Consider the following 24494-nt stretch of genomic DNA (forward strand, 5'->3'; position numbering starts at 1 on the left):
TGCTGCACAGTGGTGGTGGTTGAAGTGGCTCCCCATTGGTTCTGTAAAGTGCCATATAAATGTCATTCATTTATTCATTCAAATGATGGTTCAGTGTTGCATGGGCATAGCTCTGGGTGTTTGCTGGACACCCTGTCACTGGATGACACTGGGTGTGACCTCTCACTGCTTCCCCATCAGGAAGCCCCTTAAACACAGAATAACACCGGCCCTGTCGTTAAACAATGGAGGTGCGGGACTTTAATCGCCTGTCTATGAGGAGCATGTCCGTCCCGCTACCACGCTCATACGTACGCTCTCTGCCGCTTTGGCAAACGCCCTGTATAACTTGCAGGCCTGACCGGCTGGGGTAGTAGTGTGATCCAGTTAGCGAATTCCTGGTTATGTAATGGTCAGGTGCAGCGGATATCCCTGTTGAATTCACTACAGTACAACAGTTGTAGCTCTTTGCCCCCCTCCGCCCCAGGTTATCTGATTTTATCCTTGGAACATCCCCAGCATTTAGGCTTTGGTGCCCTGTCTGTGCATTAATTAAAACACCTGGCTCCATAAGGCCATAACTCACATCATCCCTTGCTGTCTCCCCAGGCCTGCTTAACTTGCAGTTTAGTTTCAGCAGGCTGTTATTTTATCCCCGGTGCCCCCCTCTCCCCATTTAACAATAGAGCCATGTTAATATAAAAATGACCGGCTCTGCTTTTAGATTTTTAAGGTTCAAAAGGCAGCACTCCTCAGAATCAGGCACGATGGGTGTCCCTGATAGTGCCATAGTCTGGTGGGGGGGTGGTTGACTGATCGAATATGTAGCTAAAGCCATGGAACCGTGCACTGGAGGTGCCTCGCTGAACACACTTACAATGCTGACAGTCTATGCAGTTTTGAAGCAACTGACAAATGCATATAAAGCCGAGCTGTTGACTGATCATACATTAAAGAAATGAAAGCCCCCCTGCAGTCTAGGCCATACTGAAAAAAAACACACAACTCGAATTCCTTAACTACGGCGAATCTACCCAAAGAATGTCCGACACGTTGCCATTTCCTGCGGGGTTATTAATTGATTACTGAGCTGTAGCTCCTACAGGTTTACCATCCAATTGCCGAACTCCACAATCTACTTGTGATCATTAAGCTAGTCTCAAACTGATGCAGGAATGGCACCTCCTGCTGATACACGCGTGCAAAGGGGTTGCCATTTTATTATTGGTCCCCCTTCTGGCACTCCTTCCCAGCAGACCAATCAGATAAGGCCCTCTAAGAAGGGGAATGGCGTCCCAGGGACCTTGTGTGTAGTTTCTTTGCCAGTATCTGTGGGAAGCACTGGGGGCGATTAGATGGGAAAAAAAGAAGCAGGGCCAGGCCTGTATGGGAAGCGCATGTACCAAACAGAACCGACGCACAGTTCTGTTGCAGTAAGAACCAGTTCATTTATTGGTAGCTATGCTGATGAATGTTATCAGTGCCCTTATTTACAGTTTGCGTTAAACAGTCTAATCTTCACTCTGAGCCAAAGATCTATCCAAAGAGTGAAAAAGAAAGGAAACTGAGTCACGGCAAGGTGTCTGAAGCATGTAGACCGTGGAGGTGGTCAAGAAAGGAAGCAGTTCAGGTCTACTCCTACATTCGTGTCGCCATGACAACACTCACTTGCATTTAACATGGCCTTTTTCTGATTTGGAGCCAGGTATGATCTCTGAGTTTTCTCACCCCTGTATGGGTGATGCCATGACTGGGTCTTCCATGCCATCCACCCAGGAGCTGGGGACAATGTGACCTTTGCGTGGGGAGCTGCTTGCTGTGCTGCAAACAAACTGCCGTCATGCCCTGTAACGGGCCATGCGCATGGTCCCCATGGGGTTTCCTATTTCTGTCCAGAGAGCACCTTTGGCCACCAATTTCCTCCTCTTTAAAACCGGCCAACAATCAATTAAGTAGGCAACCAACGGCGATAGACTCCTCTGTTAATGACCAAAGCTACATGCTAAATATGAGATATAATTATATGTAGCTAAACGTCGGTTAGCAGCGAGCTGGGATTCCAGCGAACCAAGATCCTCTGCAGGCTGAGAGGAAGTGTTCCCAGACAAGTTGTACAGTCACGCATCTCTTAATGACAGGGATATGTTCTGAGAAATGCATCACTGGGCGATTTTGCCATTGTGAGAACATCAGAGTGTACTTATACAAACCTAGATGCTATAGCCTACTACTCACCTAGGCTGTGAGTAGTGAATACAGTAACATAGTTGTTTATTATCAAGATCAGGTATTATGTAAATATATAAATTGTACATATTGTACAAATAAATTGTAAATATTTTTATACGACTGGCAGCACAATGGGTTTGTTTACACCAGCATCACCACAAACATATCAGTAATGCGTTGCACTACAGCATTACAAAGGCTTTGATGTTGCTTGGCGATAGGAATTTTTCAGCTCCAATATAATGTTATGGGACCACTGTCGTATATGCGGTCCGTCATTGAAATGTCGTTATGCGGCACATGACTGTATACCCGACGGAAGAGGAAAACCAGTGTGACAGACCTACCTGACTCTGGCCCGTGTCCTTGAACATGAACCATGTAGATGACTGTCACCCAAGATAAAGTCAAGTACTACTTAGTAAACACCAGCTCCTCTTGCTCAGCTATTACCCCACACCTCCAGCTCACTCTATTCAAAAAAAAAGAAAAAGAAAGGAAAGAAACAAGAACCTTCCTAGAGAAAGTCCTTGCCAGGAAGGGGCTCCGTGGCCGACCATTTGCTTCGGTCTCCTCTTTTTCAGATGAAAGGAGGAACCCTCTGCCCTCCATCCCTCCGTCAGCCTCCCCTGGTTATTCCTGTCCTTTTCAGAGGGAGTTTCTTTTTCAGATGACTTCAAAAGACTTCTTTCTTGCCTTTTGATATTTCCTTGGCTCAACTGGAAGACCATGCAACAATGCTAATGGCCTCGAAAGGGGGGGAACAAGGTTCAGGGGTCTGAAATGAGAATGAAACAAAATAAACATGACTGTGTGTGGAGAGGAAGTTAGGCCGTTAAAAAAAAGAGCTCACTGTGTTGATCCATGAATAAATGCTTGTTTGTGTGGCTCATTTTGGGCAGGGAAGAGACACCTTGGCTTCTCGGCAAGTGGATGCTGTCCCACAGAGTAGGGCCATTGTTGGCAGGGATTAGGTTACCGGGGGTGACTGGAGCGTCCAAGGTTGCTACTGGAAACTGCTTGCTCATGGTGCTGGTGTGTAACTATAAGCCAGAGGATGAAAACTAGCTGGGTAGAGGTCTGACTTTGGTGGCTGTGACCGGAGTATGGACCTCAGTTACGTGGCCAAGCTTTAATCTAGACTTTTCTCTTGTGTCATTGACCAGTCCTAGTGGTTCACTATTGGTCCTAGCGACAAGGTCTCCCCCTTTCTGCGAAAACACACTGGCAGCATCAGCTTGGCCTGCAGGGTAACCCATAAGAGGACTCGATGAATCGCTTGTTAATCGATTTGTCAGGGCAGCAGGCTGAAGCCTCCGATTCCTTCAGGAGGGCTGAACGTTTCCTGACTGAGTTAAAACACAGTGTGTCTTTGTTTACAAGATTTCTGCTTGACAGCATTTCTAGCTGAATAGTTTCGTTATATAGTGGATTTGTAATTACCAAAATTAAACAATTAAGGCCTTTTAATGGTTTTGAATAATATCACTTTTACTAATAAGACATTTATAGTGATGGATGTTTAACAAAATGTAGAAGAATGTGTAATCTACAGTAAAATACATTTTTTATGGATAATATTGTGAGACATTGGCAGGAGCCAAGATCATGGCATGGTATCATGGCAACAGACTCAGAAAGGTCTTGAGTCTTAAACACTTTGGGGCGTCACCAAATCAGCTCTGTCTGCAAATTGTCCTGCTTAGGTGTCATGATTCCTACAGAGCTGGGAAGAGCATGGATACTATGTTAAGAAAAATCCCAGCTGTGTTTCACAAGGCACCCAGCCATTGAAATTGTGAGTATCCGGCCTTGTCTCCCCCTTCGAATATCAGCGTGTTCTCCATGTAGGAGGTTGTGGGAGATAACATCCGGAGGGTGCACTGAGTGATGGAGGTGGTTCCCCGATGGTTTTTATCAATGGGCGGAACCTAGAGGCCCTGACCGTTGCTGCCCATCTCTGAGATGGTCAAGCTGGCTCCAGTTTCTCAGACCGAGTTTGTGGAAACCCGTGTTGGGCCTCGGGTTTATAGGGGATGAGTTCACTTTGATAGCCCACAGGGAGCACATTTCCCAGGACAGTGGATGGATGGGGAAGGGGCTCGGCAGGTCATTCACTGGTTGGCCAGCGGTCAGCTTCTGGTCCTCCCTTTTCCATGTGAGCTAACAATAACCATCCTATTATTGGTGACAAAGAGAATTTATCTGCTAATGCAGGGTTCCCCAGTTCCAGTCCTGGAGGGCAAGTATGCAACACAGTTTGCAGATTTCCCTACTCAAACACACCAAATTCAGCTCATCAGCTAATTATCAGGTTTAGCAGGTGTGTTTGAGCAGGGAAATATGCAAACTGTGCTGCAGACTGACCCCCTGGGACTGGAACTGCGGAAACCTGCATTAATGATTATTAAAATAAATAGAGATGCCTGCTTGGTTCAAATTAAATAATAATTTTAAAAAGGAACAGATTTCTGGACATTTTGTATTGTACTGTTATTTGTCTTTGCATACTGCAGGAAGAGAGTTTCACCCATCTGTGTAACTGGGCATGTTTAGTTATGTGTTGTTACAGTGTTTATGCTGGTGTTTCGCTAGCTCACTAGCAGCCATAAGAACATAAGAACATAAGAAATTTATTTATTTTGTACTCGAACTGTGTCGACTTTCACCAGCCAGTGACGGTCGTTTTGTTCATCTGTGTTCAGGTCAGAGGAGAAAAGAAAACAGACGGTGTTTTCTAGAGACTGGGCACACGTTCCTGCATGCTGGCAAAGCAGCCAGGGAAATACTGTGATGAAAAAAGGCACATAAAATATGCCCAGGGTCTGGGTCAGTCTGTACCAGCCACAATCTCAGGGCTTTCCAGCACCCATGAATCCCGGCACGGTCTGGACGGTCTCTTCAGTGGTTCGAATGTTCCCTCCTACCAGCAGGCTGGCTTTAACCCGCACATGTCCCCACAACCACTTACCTAGCATGGGCTACCTGTGTGCATCCTAACCTCCTATCTTAATGCTAATGCAGTTAATGGTAAAACTACCAAAATGAGTATGAAACTAATTGCATATAAATGGAATGAATTCATGTTTTATAAGTCATATTGCATGACAAAGATTCTTCAGGATAAGAATGGTATAAATAGTGATTGTCTAACTTGACTTCTTGACAAGTTCAGATCTCTGTCAAAGGTGCAAGGTAAAATTAACATGTCATTGTGACCGAATCCCAGTTCCATGCTGTACGTCCAGCTCGTTCATTTCGAAGCAATATGCCCAACAGAAAAAGGGGTGCTGCCCCCCTGTCAAGAGTCCATTGAGCATCCAGGAATGTGGGGCTCCTCTTGGCAGCTACAGAAGTATTCCTGGCAAGAATGGAAACAGCAAAGACAAAGGAAGTAACCAAAATGAGGGAGCAAATGAAGATGTGGGAGCCAATGAGGGTATTGGAGGTAACAGGAAGAAGTGTGCTGAAAAAATGGGAGCTGAAGAGAACTGAAGGAACCATCAGATAGGTGAGACCTAATGAATCCAAGGGAGCTGAAGTCGGTAACCGATATGGGGGAGCTTTGAAAGATGAGGGATGATGGAGAGCAGGGCACAGACCCTGAGCCAAATGCCTCCCCTGCTCTGTGCTCACAGGGAGTGCTTCGCTGCTCCGCCATTGTGTGTTCATGCCATCCCGTTTTCCCCCCTTCGTCCACGTTACGTAACGAGGGCACCAGCAGACGCATGCGGCGCCTTCAGAGCTGGAGTCTTGCTCCAGCCTTTCAATGCCTCCTTTGTTTAAACGAGCCTTTATTAGATAGAACTGTGAGATCACTCCTGAACTTTCTGATGATTGTGTTTCACCATGTTTAATCAGGATTATTTTTAAGCTATTGTGTTGCGCTAAATGCTTGTTGGCCCCACTACCAGTGACTCTGCAGACCATGTGCACTCTGCTGTGTGACGTGACGGCCAGCCCTTCATGCCGTTTTCCGTGTTCCCTGTGCCCAGGCACTACCCAAAGCAGTCCTTCACCATTGTGGCCGACACCCCGGAGAACCTGCGGCTGAAACAACAGAGCGAGCTGCAGAGCCAGGTAACAGCGCCCCCACATCAAAACAGATCCAGTTTACATAACCCATAATCCTCGTGGCCACTTTTCCTACTCCTTTGGGGTTTTTCTGAGATTTTTGGCCTACCGCCATTCCTCTGTTATCGTTCATTCTAACAAGATCTTCTTTTCATTCTGACAGTAGCAATATCCATTTAAGTAAGTTGAGTACAAAATTCTTATTATGCCTTGACTGAATATAATTATTTCATAAACACTTGTAGTACAGCACTACTCCTTTGTTTTGTCAATTTTTAAGCTCTTAGCTGATAAGTATTTCTGATGTTTTTGCCAATAAAGCTCTTTCTTGATATATGTGTTTGGTTTGCGTTTGTAGTGTCTAGACTGTGTGACTAGAACTAACTCTTTATAGTCAACAAACAGCATAAAATCATAATAAAATGCTAATTCTCAATGCCATTTCATGTTATTTTTATTTTCCCCCCCGAAATCACTCTTCAGTGCCGTCCATGATCCTGTCAAAGGATGGGAATTAAAATAGGATGTGTGTAAGACAACTGATTAGTGCTGCCCTGTATGCTGGACCTTCACTAGTAGAGAAAAATAGACTAAACTGGCATTTTTCTTTGCATGCGTTTTCAAAGCAAAGCAGAAACACGAGAAGAGGAAACGTTATTTACAATTATTTTTTGAATTCCCTCCTTTTCCTTGAGATGGACAACAGGCACATTGACCTGCGTGAAATATCAGCTATGCTGTTTGTTTTTGTCCACGCACGTCGTTTTGAGAGCGGAGCGGGTGCTGATCTGTTTGGGCTCGATGGAAACGAGACCGGCTGATGGTGACGCGGCGTGCCAGCGCTACAGGGACGGCAGGCTGCCACTCCGGCAGACGTAGAGCGAGGCAGCTGCTGGCGCTGCAGTCTCCCGCAGGACCCCGCTGACTCCACCCGCCCGTGAGCGGCATCGCGCTGACGTGCCCCCGGTGGGGGGGCCGTTCCTCGCAATTTGGCCAGGACGGATCAGGAGCGGCGGTCCTGGGGTTGGGGCCAAGTTAGAACCCTCCGTCCGTCTGTCCTTCTCTGGCCATGCTGGGTATCATCCTGGCCACGCCCCCAGGTCCCAAAGCGTGCCCCCAGGTCCCTTTGTCACTCCTCCTTTGATTTCCATATTCATGTTGGGATATGTAAGACATAGCGCCCTAGTGTCAATGGAGATTTATGAAAAGGGGTGGGTACACCTTTACTCGGGGGGGGGTCTGATTTTAATAAAAATGAATGAAAACACACTATTTAAACTAAAACCCCGCTAAAACAGCCCTATCGATATATCCCTGCTAGAGGCTATATCAAAACTTAGATTATACATTTGATTTTTGTAGCATTTTTAAAGTTACATGCAGGTGCCTCCGGTCCAGCAGTTTGTCATGCTGGGATTTCCTACTAAATATTTACATCCTAGCTCTATGTACCCTGGGGACACTTTGGGCAGATTGTGTGATGCTTGTACTCTGATAGAAGACAATAGATCAGTGACTGGAGATCTTTGCTTATCCCTCAGTCCCTCTCGCTGTCTCTCTTTTTGTTTTAGAGGGTCTCGTTCCCCCTTTTGAGGAATTCTCCTGCCACCAGTTAGAATCTGGTGGCTGTTGTTCCTTCTTTTTAACCAACCGATCTGTCTGTTACAGCCCGCAGGATCTGAGCATTAAACACCCGTGTGTATTTGGCCTGTGGGTCTCATACTTTTGCTCCCCTGTTTGTTTACCTTGTTTCTATAATTACTCGGCTGAAGGAGTCAGTCCAGAAAATGAATTTCAATGGTAATAATGAAGGATTCAGTAGAGAGAAATGAATGATTCTCCAAGTTTGATTTTGCTCTTCAGTAAGAAGTGGCTTCCTGGAGACTGGGTGTCACGCTCAGGGTTTTTGAAAAGAATTAGCAACTCTAGAATTAATTTAGCTATATTTTTGTTAGGTTTTTTAAATTCCGTAAGCTGTAGTGTTCCTCAAAACTCTCCACATTTCTCAGATCATTTCCCCCTTGACTACTTCCGTTTCAGTGTATGTTAAAGGAGTCGATTGTGTGTTTGCTCCAATAAGGCACCGATGGCCTTTTGTAGAATGATGTGTTTATTTCCGGATGACGGTAGATCTGCTCTGCCCTCCAAGTCCAGCTCTCCCTTCAGCAAAGGCTCCTCTGCTTGGTCTTTCCTTGTGGTTGTCATGGTAGGTTCCAGTTATTGACCAAGAGGTCAATACCTTACTGACAGCAGGATAAACACAGCAGAGCATTCAGAAATTAAAGCAGGGCTGTACGTGACACCCCTGTCCTGTCATTCGATAAGAGGTTAGCCGTGTTAAAAAGAGGTTAGCCGAGTTAAAAAGAGGTTAGCTGAGTTAAAAAGAGGTTAGCAAAGTTAAAAAAGGTTAGCTGAGTTAAAAAGAGGTTAGCCGTGTTAAAAAGAGGTTTGCTGAGTTCACTTACATTTCCTGAGTTACACTTACTTTACAACCTATTGTAAAGGTTTAAAAAATCAGATGTTATTTCCATTAATTTCATCATCCAAAAAAGAATGTAGTTGTAAAAAATATTATCAGATATTTGACTGACTGTTTGCTGTTTAAAAATTGTCATTAAATAGAAAATAGAGATTTCACGAATCCTTGTAAAGTCTTAAAGCTCGATTTACCTTGGAGAGCTGTGATTAAATGTTAACACGTCACGCTGATTTGCAGGTCTGTAAACACAGACTTTCAGTGGTAATTGGAAGTGGAAGACAAAGGTTCTCCTGGACCTTTGTTGAACTTAATTGCATGATTCTGGGTGGACACTGGAGAATGGGGTCTTTTAGACTTGCCTTTCACAGATTGACAGTTTGCATAGCCCAGGTAATCAGGAAAACCATAACATTTATTTAACCTTGGCTCTACCGCCTGTGATACAGCAGTCTTGCTTTGAATTTTTTTTTCCCAGCTTTTGCTGTTTACTGGTTTCTCTGCCATTGTAATGAGGCATCATGGACTCGAGAAGACCCTCATGAGTGCTGGAGGTAGTTACATCTCTATTAATCCTTCAGTAGTCCGGAGATTTATGGGGGGAAGATGTGAGAGGAATTATTGCCAGTTGAATTTTCGAAAATGGGTCAGGGAAGGGATGTGATTATCGCCCAGTGTGTAATCGGAAAAGCGTGAGGATAAAGTAAAGTGCCTTAACGGGACTTGAAATGATACCCGTGTGACTCATCGGGGAATTGCGTGTCTGAGTCTCGTACTAATGGCAGGCGGTGGATGTGGCTCCAGGCCTTTGGGACACATTTAAATGCTAAAGTTATGCTCTGTGAATGGAGAAGAGAACTTGAGGGTAAATTTAAGGGATGGACACTTCTTCTCATTAAAGCCCAGGCGTGTTTCAGAGCCTCTTATGATTATCTTATTTCTTATGTTCTTATGTATGAAGTGAGCTAAACACAAAACTGGGTTTACAATCATTTTCAGACAAACACAGCTCTCCCTTCTGCAGATACGTAGACCAGTGCTATTAAAAACCATTTTTGGTGTATCTTACCTGTGTAGCTGACCTTCGATCATGTACGTAGCTAGAAATTTTGCACTCCCTGACAAAATGTTACCTCGGCCCCCCCCTCTTGCCCACAGTTACATTTTAGGGATTCAAGTGTCCCTGTAAAGTGCTGGGCCCCATGAATCTGCCAGGGTATCCATGCCTCTGCCTTTGATATATGTCCAGAATTGTTAACAGAAGTACTCAATTTGTATACACAAAATCATCAATAATGAAGCATTTTGGCTGCCTTTATGGTTTCAGAGCACAGAAACGTTTGAACTGAATTTTGATTCCATCCAAAACTATTAAATGACTTATATGAATTCATTTAGCCGTGTATGTAAATATGATGAAAATAGGGATTTGGCTTCATCAGTGTTTAGTTAGTGCACATTGTTGTCCTTGGTCTTGGCCACAGTGATTGATTTTTCTTCCCCCAGCATGACTGGATGAAAATGCTCATGAGTGCATGTTGGTGAAGTGCAGTGACAAGGGGTTTCTCCCCTTCCTTTCGAAAGTTCTGGAAAAAGTGGTTTAAGTTCATCTTCAAAGACACCTACACGACAACAAAATTCTGGACAAATTTCAATCTGGCTTCCGCTCTGCACACAGCACCGAAACAGCTTTGATCTGGGTCACAAATGACCTATTGATCACTGCAGACCATGGCTCCTCTTCTCTCCTCGTCCTTCTGGATCTGTCAGCAGCCTTCGATACAGTTGACCATGACATCCTCTTCCACCGTTTACAACACCTAGCAGGGTTCACTGGCATTGCCCTGGATTGGTTTAAGTCATACCTAACAGACAGATCTGAGTTTGTCTCCATTGGACACGCTAAATCATTGAGCCATCCTGTCAATTGTGGTGTTCCTCAGGGATCAGTATTGAGGCCCATTCTTTTTAATCTGTACATGGCTCCACTTGGGCGCATCATCAGCAGCTGCGGGGTCTCATTCCACTCCGCTGATGATACCCAGCTCTACTTGAAGCTGGGTAGCAATGCATCTGAGGCCCCTTTCACTTCATCAGCCCCTTTGATATCTACACCCCCCACTCCCCCCACACTCACCGCCTGTCTCTCAACTTACTTTTGAAAGCCATATCAAGCACATTTGTAAAATCTCCTTTTTCCATCTTAGAAATATTGCTAAACTCCGGCCTACACTTTCCCTTTCTGATGCAGAAAAACTAGTGCATGCCTTTGTCTCCTCCAGACTGGATTACTGTAACGTGCTTCTCATCGGGATTCCTGGCAAAAACATACAAAAACTTCAGTATGTTCAGAACTGCACTGCCAGGGTCCTGATGAGAGTGAGGAAACACGAGCACATCACCCCCGTGCTCCGTTCCCTTCACTGGCTTCCCGTTTCTGCCTGGATCACCTACAAAATCTCCCTGTTTACCTTCCAATGTCTGCATGGTAATGCGCCTGTATACTTAAAAGAACTTCTCACTCCCCACTGTCACCCACGCACTCTCCGCTCCACCAACACACACCTTCTCCTCCTTCCCAGGACTCGCTCCCGTACCACTGGAGATAGAGCCTTTTCCTGCGCTGCCCCACGGCTGTGGAATGCCCTACCTCTTCATCTGAGGGCTCCACAGACTGTGACATGTTTTAAAAAAAACCTGAAAACGTTTCTTTTTAACCAATGTTTTTAATGATTGCTTAACTGTTAAAATGTTTTATTCCTCTTTTTAATGCTGTTTTTAACGTAATGTTCTCTCATTGTCTGTATGCACTTTGACATTTTCTCTGTAAAATGTAAAGTGCATTATAAATTTAATTTATTATTTATTATTATTATTACCACGGCGGCGGAATGAGTCACCGCCAATGAGAGTGGAGACCTTGCATACCCCCAGCCCCCGGAACCGGGGGCTTGACTGGAGGACAGAAATACTTTAAAGCACCTCATGCTGCAAAATGGGCCTTAACTCTGAGCTGGAGAAGATGGAGGGAAATTACCCTCAAACAATACCTGTTGAATCAGTCTGGGTTTTAAATTGCATCAGCAAAATATATGTTAAACTTGATGTAGGTGTTCCCTACCAACTTCTTTTTGACAGTCTAGGTCAAAAGCTTGTCTAGGTGTTTGCTGAGCATGGGAAGTTTGTAAGATGGTTACATACTGGATCAGCTGCCTCACCATGTAGGTATGTTACAATCCACGGGAATCCCGGCCGCCATTTTCTACGATCGCCACTGCTATGCGATATAGGTGCATCACAGGGTAACCCCAAGGTAAAATGGGCAGTGCGCTGTCTGTGATCGGCTATTTCTGCGAGATTCCTTGTTATGACATACTTAGGATTCCCCTCATCAGCCTCGAATTCGAATTTTTCAATTTGATCAAGGATTTGTCATTTTTGCTTGCGCCGAAAATTTTCATCAAGTTCAACCTGTTCTAAACCAAAATCTATGCTTTGGACAATAACAAAAGCTAATTGGACGCTCTTTCTATTGTTTTTTCTGTTAACTGGTGAAGTTTCATCAAAATCAAATGAATCCGAGACAGTTATTTACCGTTCCGAAGATCGCTTGTCTGATTGACTGAGTGTCATGGCGGTCACTGCGTTTTTGCATCTTTAGCCTTGTCCGTCACACTAATTAACTAATTAAAAGGAGAAATAGATATCCAACTTAATTGTTTAGTGTTTTATCTGATTCTCTTTAACTTTCTCTGTATGTGTTGAAAGTTTCATTCAGTTATCTCGTCCCACAAGGAAGTTATTGAGCATTCACTTTTGTTGATCACAGCTTTTGTTTTATTCTAATGCAAAGACAATACATGGAAATTAGCCATTCCCCGAATATTAAAACTGTCATAACTTCCTTAATACTGAACATAGAGGGGTGGTTTTGGTGTCAAAATTTATGTTTCTTTACACTCTCCCTGGTGAAAACATTTGCAGGTCTTAATTTTACTGTCTCATTTTTTTTGTAACATACCTACACCATGTCTTAGTGCAGTGGTCCCCAAACTTTCTCTGCAGGGCCCCCCTTTTCTAGATAGGAACATTATTGAGCCCCCCCCCCCCCATTCAAACTACACAGGTTCAGATTCAAACTTTATTTGAAATACAACTCCCTTTTCTAATTGAGCTAAACAAATGCAATTACAAAATACAAATGGTGCAATTTCACCACTGTGGGAGAAAAAAGAGCAATCAATTAAAAATAAAAGTCCAGCATAAGTTTGAAATTATGCTAATGCTGATTTAACATTCCTGTTAATATTCATTGGCGTACACAAATTAAAGTTTGTCTTACGATTACCGCATTTTGTTTTTAATGATAACCGCAGGTTTCAGCCTATACTATAGCACAAGACAACACTAAATCATACCCATTAATTGATAGTCTCCCTGCATTTCATGTAGAAAAATTTAAACCTCGTTTTTCATGATATGGTTAGATTTTTTGACCGGCGCTGCAAAACGTCGTCACGCGTCACCATGTCACATGGTACAAAAACCTTGCAAGAGCAAGACGACTTACACAGATCGTACAGTACCTATCAGACGGCTGAACAAACTGCAACAGCCTCCGTGCCCTTATTGGCTGAAGAACATGACGTTTGTATCCCAGGAAGTTCCGATGCGTTATCTGCTATTTCTCCCGAATATAACGTAAAGCAGTGAGAACTGGTTTTCAGTTAATTTACCTGGTGAAATAAAGTTTAACTAAATTACATAAATTCTCTAATAGTACACGTAAGTTAGTGGTTTATTTCTGATTTATTTGTTTAATCGTCCAGTCTGTGAAGAGATTATTTTAAGGTGGCACATGCCCCTGAGGCTATCCCATTGGTGCTCCCCCACGCAATACCGCGCCCCCCAGTTTGGGAACCACTGTCTTAGTGAATGAACGATGTGGGTGTGTTTGTAATTTATGATAGCTCCGTGGGCAGCCTTGTGGTTTCACACCTCCAGGGTGGTGGGTTGGGTTCCTCCCCCTAGCTCGGTGTGTGTGGAGTTCTCACATTTGCTCTGCTTCCATGTCGGGTTGCCTCCCGGTGCCCTGGATTCCTCACACGGTCCAAAAACACGGCATCTCTAAATGTCCCGTAGCGAGTGTTTGTGAGCGGCTGGCATCTTGTGTTAGCTGGGGTCTGGGCAGTCCTTTACCCCCACACTGGATAAGTGCTTACAAAAGATGGATGTTTTATCATTCACTTTTTAAGGAAACGGTTTGGCTAACATTTTTTTGTTGGATTGTATCGGTAATTGATTGAATTATATTTTTATTTTTCGTTCCTGAGTGTTATTTAGAAAATTAGCTGAACTCTGTTTTTTAAGTAAAACTTTTCTCATATGTGACATGCAAATTCTATTTATTTGCTCATCTGGATTTTCTCAGAGTCATGCAGGGAGATTACTCAGCTCAGAAATGCCCCTGCAGGACTCCTGATCAGACTTGTGTACTCAACTCAATACTTTTACATGCTGTGTGCATAAATACAGTATTTAACTACCTGTTCTCTGCTAGTGGGAAGTACAGATCCTCTTGCAGTGCCCTCCTCCAACTGCAAATCTCATGAATATTATATGAACCTGTGACATGTTTTATATCTCATTTTTATGTATACAGTTTCATTATGGTGGGAGTCATAACACAAAAAATATTTGGTACAATACTTAAAACAAGTTTGAAATGTAATAGTCAGTAATGTTTTGTAGTTCATGTATGTTGTCAAGGCAAGTATTTAATGGAAAAAGCATGTTTGTGGATTTTTTTTTAATCTAACTACTGCAGTGCATGATGGGTATGATATTTGGAGGTTACTTAAATTTTCATGATCTGCAAATCTGCAACTGCTGCAACTGCCGTAGGTAGGCCCTAGGAGTGAATTTGGAAGGGGGGGGGCATGCTCCATTTTTACCCCAGGGCCCAGTATACAGTTGTTCCGCCACTGTTTGGGACTAGCGTGTAGCTGAAGCCAGCCTTAGACAGCATCAGTCAGCTACAGGACTGTCTGCCTTCAGCACAACACAGAATAAGAGTGTGTATATTCCCTCTTTCAGCTGGGTAGTCATCAGATGTCCCACAGTAGTTTATGTAACGGTTTATGCAAGCAGTACTTCAAAGGAGTTTCTGAGTTATAAGCCCGTCAAAGTGATCCAGAATTATGGGGTCTTTCAGAATATGAAAGAATGTCAACATTTGCATATAATTCTCATTTTCTTTCCTAGCAGCTTGTCATGTGTGCTATTCCCCGCACAGATGTTCCTACTCCCCTGTCAACTACTGCTGTTTTGTTCTTTATTAGTCTTCAGAGATTTTAAGCTGAGTAAATATGGAAGTATGTTAGAATTCCCCATAGTGTGTGGCTGATTACCTTGCGATGCCCTTGTTTTCCTCCATGCTTCCCATGACAGTCTTCAGGCTCACCTCAAACCCGGACCGTACATTTCACACCATTTTCATTGAGCCCTTCCTTCACAGATCAGGTAGCAGTTTACATTGCCACAGTGAGTCATGTATGGTAACCAGTTTGATTTCCTTTTGGATGAGTACAGAAAGATGATGCATAAGTGTGATTCTGAGGGTCCCTTGTGTCACTGTCTGCCCAGCGTCTGACTGCAGGACCAGCTGTTCCATTTAACATGAGCGATATGGTGAAAGTGTCTGAGTCTGGAGTCTGAAGTCTGATCCCTGACTTTTTCTGCAGGTGAAGTACAAGAAGGACTTTGAGGAGAGCAAGGGAAGAGGATTTAGCATCGTCTCGGACACCCCGGAGCTCCAGAGACTCAGGAGGACCCAGGAACAGATCAGTAACGTATGCTGACACCCAGTATTGAAATAATATAACTACTAAAATATTAAACAGGCCAAATTTAGTTAATAGGCATTAACAGCCTTTAACCAAGTATCAGTCTTGAATGAAGTTGTTCCACACTTCAACTACCAGTTGCATAAACTATATTTGGATGCTTCGTCATCTGCAACGAGGGATGTAGGTCTGGTGCATTTCTTTGTGCAAATGTAAAGTGCATATTGCAACAGCAAATGTGAGAAACAAAAACATATAGAATGAAACATTTGACTTGTACTTTAACCGCAGGGTTCAATTTTAGGACCACTTTTGTTCCTAATTTACATAAATGATATAGACACCAATATATACAGTAAACTGGTGAAATTTGCAGATGACACCAAGGTGGGTGGTGTAGCAGACACTGAACTAGCGGCTCAGCAGCTACAGCGGGATCTTAATTTAATTAGTGACTGGGCTGACACCTGGCAGATGAAATTTAACATAGACAAATGTAAGGTACTCCATGTAGGGAGCAGAAATATAAAGTACAGGTATTTTATGGGACCTACTGAATTAAAGGTAGCTGATTATGAGAAAGACCTTGGTGTGTATGTTGATGCTTCCATGTCTCATTCTCGCCAGTGCGGGGAAGGAATAAAAAAGGCCAACAGGATGTTGGGGTATATCTCCAGGTGTGTGGAGTTTAAGTCAAGGGAGGTAATGCTAAGATTATACAATTCCTTGGTGAGACCTCACCTAGAATATTGTGTGCAGGTTTGGTCACCATATCTTAAAAAGGACATAGCGGCCTTAGAAAAGGTGCAGCGTAGGGCCACAAGAATGATTCCTGGTCTTAGAGGAATGTCATACGAGGAAAGGTTATTTGAGCTAAATCTGTTCAGCCTCAAGCAAAGGAGACTGAGGGGGGGACATGATCCAGGTCTATAAGATTCTAACAGGTTTGGATGCTGTTCAACCGAATAGTTACTTCAGCATTAGTTCAAATACAAGAACTCGTGGCCATAGGTGGAAATTAGCGGGAGAACATTTCAAACTGGATTTAAGGAAGCACTTCTTTACACAGCGTGTAGTTAGAGTATGGAATAGTCTTCCTGATAACGTAGTGCAAGCTGAATCCTTGGGTTCCTTTAAATCAGAGCTAGATAAGATTTTAACAACTCTGAGCTATTAGTTAAGTTCTCCCCAAGCGAGCTCGATGGGCCGAATGGTCTCCTCTCGTTTGTATAGTTCTTATGTTCTTATTTCAGGGGCAGACACCACTGCATTTTGCATTGCAGCACACTTAGCACAGGCTACATAAACAGCATATTTTTAATCAGCAGATACTGAAAAATGTTAAATAAAACATTCAACTGTGTCATTGTTAAATGGCACTCCGATGAAGTAATAAGTCGATACAAAGTTGATAGAAATATTGATAGAAAGTTTGTAGCACAATGAATCGCAATTTAATGGTTAATTGCAGTATTTGATAATCTAGTTTGATCACCTATCTGTGTAGACATTAGTGTCTTTCACATACAATGGAAAGTCACAGATTTGCATTAATTTTCAATATTGAGTACCCTGTATTGATGTTACTATATAAACTTCATAATATAGCTTATTCAAATGAAGCATAAAAGCTATTCCTCCCCTGTAGTGTCTATTTGTGTCAAGATACAGTTCATGTTTGGGCATCTTCTCATTACACAAATGAAGATACATTCTTTTACTACATTGGCTGGTTGAAACTATAAAATATAGAAAGATGTATAAGCACATACACAAATATCAGTCGTGCTTCCTGTGAAAGGATTGATGGAGGTCAGACTTGTATCCTTGCAAAGCAAAGCATCTGAAGTTAATGACACCTTTCCCATTGTCCCATTTCACGCATGGTCTGCGTCGTTCCGCTGACCCTTGTCTCACAGTGTGTGGCGGTACTTCGTCACAGACTAAAACAGGCCAGACTGGGACACCTGTTAGAAGTTCCATGACGTTTTCCAGATCTGGTGGACACCATACGCACCTCTAGGCTGTGAAATCACATTATTCCGCCATATGTATGCAATGACAGACAGAATGAAGGCCTCCAATCTTAATTAACGTTTCTGATGTGGGGAGTGCTATCTGTGTGTGTGTGTGTGTATGTGTGTAGATTAGGTTTGTATTACATTGTGGGGACCAAATGTCCTCCACAATGTAATAAAAACCTGTTATTTTGATGCTGTCAGGACCATTTTTCAGGTCCCTACAAAGATCTGTGAAAGCAAGCAAAAAACTAAAAATGCCGAAAGTCTCATATTTTGTTTGGTTCTTATGATTAAGCTTAGGGCTGGGTAGGGGTTAAGGTTGTCATGTTGGGATTTGAGTTTTCCCCATAGAAATTAATGGAGAGTCCCCACAAAGATATAATTATAAACCTGTGTGTGTGTGTGAAAGAGAGAGAGTCTATCTGTCTAGATGTAGGGGAGTCTTGTAATCAGCCGCCCCTTATTTGATTAGCCAGACCTCCACTTGACAAAGCAGTCTGGGATGTAATTAACTGTAGGAGGAAAACGATGAGAAGGGGGTGACTTTTCTCCGACTCAGCAGAAGCGCCAACTCAGGTGAATGGAGAGCCATGGATGCAGATTCTTGTGAGGGTATCGGTGCAGCTGGGTTACTAAGCATTAGAAAGCAGGTCCGTCCTTATAATCCTCTGTAGTGTTCTGTCTGTTATAAATGTGCATTTTTATGACAAGTTTATAGTGCTTTACCTATCGGGCACTGATGTTTGCAGCTGGATTTGGTTACTGTTCTAATGCATTTGTAAGGCTTATAAGAAAAGCGTCCTTGACATCCTGCAGCAATATTACCGTGCAACGATGACTACCATGCAGCAGGTCTGGTGACCTGGGCAAGATGTTTGGTTCACCATTTTTGGGAGGTGATTGTTGAACGTCACTGGTTCCTGTGTCGTGCTCGCCTCAGCCATTCCAGGAGAGCTCTCTATCCTCTCCGAAGCATTCCTTGCCCCTCTGCCCCCCCTGCGCTCGCTGTCACCCTCAACAACCACTCCATTCATGAACCATGGCTTGTGGTATTTGGGCCGTGGCACGATCCACTCTCCCCCTCCCACCCCCAGAAGCAAAAACGCAGCAAAAAAGATAATGAATGTTTTGCATCTGTTAACATCCTGGATCCAACATGCCGACTGCCAGTGCCAGTTCATACAGATCTCTGCTTCTAGTAAAACATGAACAGAACAGAGCTAGAAACATAGTCTGTGCTTTGGTTCTCTCATTAAAGGCAATGTCAGCCAGTTAATTGCCTTGAAATATTTACTAATCAGGTAAAATATGACACAATCAGTAAACAGAATGCTTTTGTTATGTTTTAGTTCAAGCTAAACAAACGTTTGGGTTGGTTATAGTTGCATTTTAAGGTTTCCTGCTGATGTAATATAGCAACCCTATTTAGCTAGTATCTTAGCTATAATGAAAAGCCTTAAATATCCTTATAATACTTTAAGGAAAAGCCAATAACCATTCATGTTTTCCTCAAGGCAACCGGGTGTGACGGCAGCAGCTTCATATTTGGCAGCTCTGTTTACTAATCTGTCTCGCTCCTTCATGGGAGATGAGTCACATCGCGTTGCACTAATCCCTGCCTGTTAGCAAGGTGCGATCACACTTGTGATCACATGACTAAAAGTCCCCATGAATCGGTGATGATTTTTGCTAAGATCCTGACGATGGATTTTGAAATACAATGCTGAAATAGCAGTTAGACATCTGTTATACACCAGACCTACACTGTATTTTCAAAAACCAAAATGAGAGGGTAGAATAACTAAAAAAAACAACAGGAGTCTGATCTTTTGCTCTTGTGAAATTTTTTCCAAGGGAGACTCTAGAGATGTTGCTACCCATGTGTAGAAATTGTGTTTCTTTTGAGTTTAGGAATAAGGTCCCCATTTCTGTGTGGGTCATTAATAATGATTTTTCACACCAGATCTGTTCAGAGTGACCGGTTTAGGAGACTGACGAGGGATACAGGTCTGGTGTCGAGTAAATCTGTGAAAGAGCTGCACATCTAAATGGCTGAGAATGGAAATGTGTCATCAGACAACAGTAAACAGGAAACTTTGCAACAATAGCCTCTATTGGCATGGGAAGAAGAGAGAAGCCATTGCTAAACATTAAAACCCATCGTGAAGATCTGCAACAAGTCATCTGAGTATACTAATGTGTCAAAGGTGGTATTTTATTCAGATGAGTTTGAAGTTCGGCTTAATTCAACGCAATTTATTTTTATATAGCGCCTTTAACAACAGTTGCCCCAAGGTACTTCACATGGGTGTGTTTGTTGTGATACTTTCCGCCATCATTCATACAGAAGTTCTTGGTCTAAATGCCTGATGTCACTTTTAGTACAGACCCAATGCAGCATGTCTCCCGGACTGCACTTTCCCGCCAAATCCCTATGAGGAGACATCATTGTTCTACAGGAAAGGCGAAGTCAGCCCTACAGGGTTTGTACATAAGAAACTGAAATTCATAGGCTGTACTCGAGCAGCATGAGGGGAAGCATGTTTATTTTTATAGCATTTATTTAGGAGATGCTTTTATCTAAAGCAACATGCAAATGAACAAAGCTTGGTGCCAGAGAGCAGTGATAGGATTTGAACCGACAACCTGCCGGGTTGAATCTCTAAACTGCAGAGGTACATAGCAGATATCTAGTAGCAGTAATGGAGCAAAAATTACACATGCTATGGCACTGGAGACTTTGGATAAAGGCAGTCAAAGGTGTTTCTGGCAAACACTAAATTCATAAACTGATAGATAGATGACAGGATGAAGGACAAGTAACACATGGTTGGAATGGTTTGAATATGCATATAGTTGAGAAGTTAAATTGGGTGTCATTTAAACATTTGTAGTTAAATGATCCCCGGGTTTAAGAAGATTGTAAAGGTCTTAAATTATATTATGGTATATCCTGTCAGTTGTAGTGTGTGGTAAAAATGAACAAATTCATTAATACCCAGACAGTATGCCAAGCTGGTATGGGCAAGGTTTTCTAATCTGAAATTCCTGGAGAGAACAGGGAGCTTAACCAGAGTCGGACCATTAAAACATCCATCTGTGCAAAGTCACGTCGAATATAAATGTTCACTAGGCAAGAGAGTGAAGCAGTTACCCGCTGCAGGTTTTATGGCGGTGACCCAAACAAGGGGCTGTATTAATATGCCGTCTGACAAGCATCCTGTCTGCTTCCCAGTGGCCTGGATATCACCCATATGCATCTGCAAAATGCCGCTGTAGCTCAGGCTTTATGGGACTGTGGGGGAATATCACGCTGACCTTTTCCGCGGGATGCCACGTGTTGTTAAACAGGTGGTCGTCACGCATCATTGGACTGCTCGTCATTAATGACGACATCAATTTTGTCTCCAAGGGCAGAACAACGGCAATCTTCCTGTTGGCATCCCGAGCTTCACTGGTGCCTGCTGCAGAGGTCCAGGTGCAGATGGACTCAAGGCCAGGGGGGTGGAGGGGTGAAGGGTTAGCAGCTGTGTAGATGTTGCATCTGCTTCAGGAGGTCCACCTTGTCAGCTGTCACCTCTTTAATCTGCTACAGTGGTGAAGGAATGACATGGATGGCTTTTGTACACGTGAGGCATTGCGAAAGGGAGTGTTGCACTTGTCTTTTTGAGAAAGACCAGAACACGGTTACACTACACAGTTATTCCATCTGTGCCTGTTCATGGAGTGGAAAGTTCAGGTCCAGAAAGTACAAATCCAGACCAAGGTTTTTCTTCAACCAACCAGTTGAGTATCAAGAGTCACAGTTGCAGAGCACTCAACTGGTTGGTTGAAACAAAACATTAGTCTGGATCTGTACTCTCTGGACCTAACCTTTCCCACCTCTGCCTGTTCACATTCTTTGGTCTTCAGTGTCTGTCATTAGATGTTGTGTGAGGTGGTTTGAAGTGTCCCAGCTGCTCATGGGAGTTTTGCTTACACTAAAATGTTCTGATGAAAACTGACATTAATTCTCTAATGAGAGGGTTTTGTATTCCCATGAGTTTATTTGGAAGGTCATACATTGTTTCCTTATCCTGGAATACATTTTTTACCATTTGCTCTTACCATGCCTGTTTGAGCACTGCTGATATGCTTGTCTAGGTGATAGTTTCCTAGGTGACATAATGTAGAATACAATAAAATGAATACAACCGCAGCTTTATCAGCCAGTTGGTTGTCAACTGTGGCTGAATATCTCTCTTCGTTAATGTGCCAGTAATAAGATAAGAGAAGGGGTTTGTACAAAGAAAAGGAACATGGAGGCCATTTTTCAAGAAGTCGTCCTGTGTCTGTGTGTGAGAGTGCATTATGGGATAGGATGACAGCAGGTGCATTATGGGAAGGCTTTTTGTTTCAAGGTGAACAGGGATGTGGGACTGATGCCACATGATAGGGTAAAACCAGCTGATTCCTGACTGGATTACTGGTGGGACAAAGGAGCAGAACACACCAAGTCCAAATTGGGAACAAGGGATCACAGTAGCTGAGAAAAAAGCTTTTTGTTCCACTTTGAGTGTATACTATAGGCCTGGACTCTGTCCTGCTTGGTGTAGAGTCTACAGGCAGCCTGTGACCCGGAGCAGGCCAAATGGCTGAAGAATCAATGGAGAATATCTACCAGTTATTGAGTGGGTGACAACGCTAATGACAATGATTCAGGACAAAGATGCAGGAAGACCTGAAGGAAATGTCCCTTCAGAGGAGGGGGCCAGCTTTTCCTCCTCTAGACGGAGTGACCCACAGAGAAATGATTCCGAACAAACCGTACGCCTGTTTAATCTGAGTGATTTTGGCAGTGCGACCCTCTGTTTTACTCCCACCAACAGCCTTGCAGATGTGTGTCACAAATGGCAGAGCGTCGTGCTGTTGACCGTATCTCTGGAACCGTAGATCTCTGCCACTGGTCAAGTGTAAGCCATTGTATCGAGCCAGACACCAGTTTACGTACAGGTTGGGTTTGACCTTAGCAGCTGACCCTTAAAGTTGTACTTGAATGTCTGCCAAGGTTTCTGCTGATGAGACCTTTCCAAAGATAGTTTTTCTTGGACAGCAGTTGTCTCCTGCATCCTCAAAACTTAATGAACCTGTCAGCCTGGATACCAGAGCAGTAAGTTATTCACTTCATTTCTCCTACAACATCAGTTTACTTCTATAATATTAGCCTGAATGAATAATAATGTACACAATTCCTCACTGACCTGGGGGCCCAACTGGGGGAACATGACTAGATAATAGTTCAGCTGCTATGAGGATTGATTGTTCACATTCTTCATAAGGAAATTCTGAATATCAACAATGAATTTCCAGTGACCCTTAAGGCCACAATTTTAGTAATTCATAAACACATTCATAACACATTATAATGTATTCATAAAGCATAATAAACATGGCTATAAATATTTAAATATTACAGCCATTTGAATTATGCATTATGCATGCTTTATGAAGCTCTCATCTATAATGCACCATAGATACCTCTATAATGCATTATAATGGTTGGAATAAGCATTAAGGATGCTTTGTACTGCATTATCAAGAGCTTCATAGAGCATTCGTAATGCATAATCGTGGCTATAACGTATTTTTATAAATATTTATAGCCATGTTTATAATGCTTTATGAACGCAACATAATGTGTTATGAATGTGTTTAGAAATGACTAAAAACATGGCCTTAAGTAAAGTGTTTCAGAATTTTCTCAGTATAATGGAGCTTCTATATGAAATCATGCAGCTGGGTACCTGAAAATGAAAGCTTTTGAAATTTTTCATGCATTTCTTGTAATTATAATCCAAGAATGTGAGTTTGTATGGAGGAGGACAGCAAAAGTCCTTCTGTCCAGAGGCAGATATCTAGTGCAGCAATGACCATAAACATCTTGAATAGTACAGATGGTATTGTCATGTCTCTATATTTTTCTTGTTTGTGCTTTTTTTTCAGTTTTACTCTTGGTAATTACAGTATTTTGTTTCACTTGCTGTGTCCCTGGTACTGTTTCTAAGAAAGGAATCATCCATCCATCTGGCTATGGCTTTTTTTAACCTCTGAATAAGTAAACAGTTCATTGTGTACGTATCCTTTTAACCAGAAGTGTAACATCGCGTGCAGGTGTGCACCACTGCTGCATTTGCTGTAGCGGTGACACTGTGTACCCCAGCTCTTTGCTGGCCTAATGTTATGGCTAAATGAGCCTTTTAATGCTTAGTGACCTTATTATTTCTGAGGACAGCGTTCTATGGGCTGGGGCTGGGGGTTGTGGCAGAAACAAGGTGTTTCAAAACGAACACTGTTTTTTTGTTTGCGACCCAATAAACAGAAGTGAACAATGGCTGCTTCTGCCTTTCATTCGAGGATAAACACGATACGACTAAATAAAAAATTAATGGAGCGATCTTTTGAAAATGCTGAAACAGATAATGAGCTTTTTAAAAAAATTGCCTGCTCGGTATTTCAGCATATGCTGAAATTTGCGTAATCATTTAAAAAATTTTAACTGTTGTAGAGTAGAGGGGCCCGTTTACTTACATATCAAAGTAACATAAGCATTCAATAGTATTTCAATCACTTTTTAGGAAAAGAGTTATTTTTTAACTATTGATAGATGAAACACAAACAGGCCTTACTGGTAAAAACACTTCCCATTTTAATGGTTCCCTTTTCTAATGGATTATAAAGTTAAAATAATCCATTAGTGACTGGATAAGTCCTTAAATGTCATACATTGCCATCTGTGTTTCAAAACATCCCTCTCGTCTTCAGAAAAAGAGAGGACTAGTTAGCAATGATGATCTCCAACCAAAATACATTTCCAAAAGTGGTCTTCAGATG

The 24494-nt window shown here is 42.8% G+C and overlaps 1 protein-coding gene across 1 annotated transcript in view; it reads left to right on the forward strand.

Annotated features, from left to right (window-relative positions):
- nebl (nebulette) overlaps positions 1-24494 on the forward strand; it is a 47019-nt gene that overhangs the window by 11072 nt on the left and 11453 nt on the right. Inside the window, exons 3-4 of the mRNA XM_023841207.2 lie at positions 6204-6288; positions 15502-15609. Of these exons, the coding sequence (XP_023696975.1) occupies positions 6204-6288; positions 15502-15609 (193 nt within the window). The remainder of the gene's footprint in view (positions 1-6203; positions 6289-15501; positions 15610-24494) is intronic.

Source organism: Paramormyrops kingsleyae, chromosome 4 (genome assembly GCF_048594095.1).
Source record: "Paramormyrops kingsleyae isolate MSU_618 chromosome 4, PKINGS_0.4, whole genome shotgun sequence".
NCBI lineage: Eukaryota > Metazoa > Chordata > Actinopteri > Osteoglossiformes > Mormyridae > Paramormyrops > Paramormyrops kingsleyae.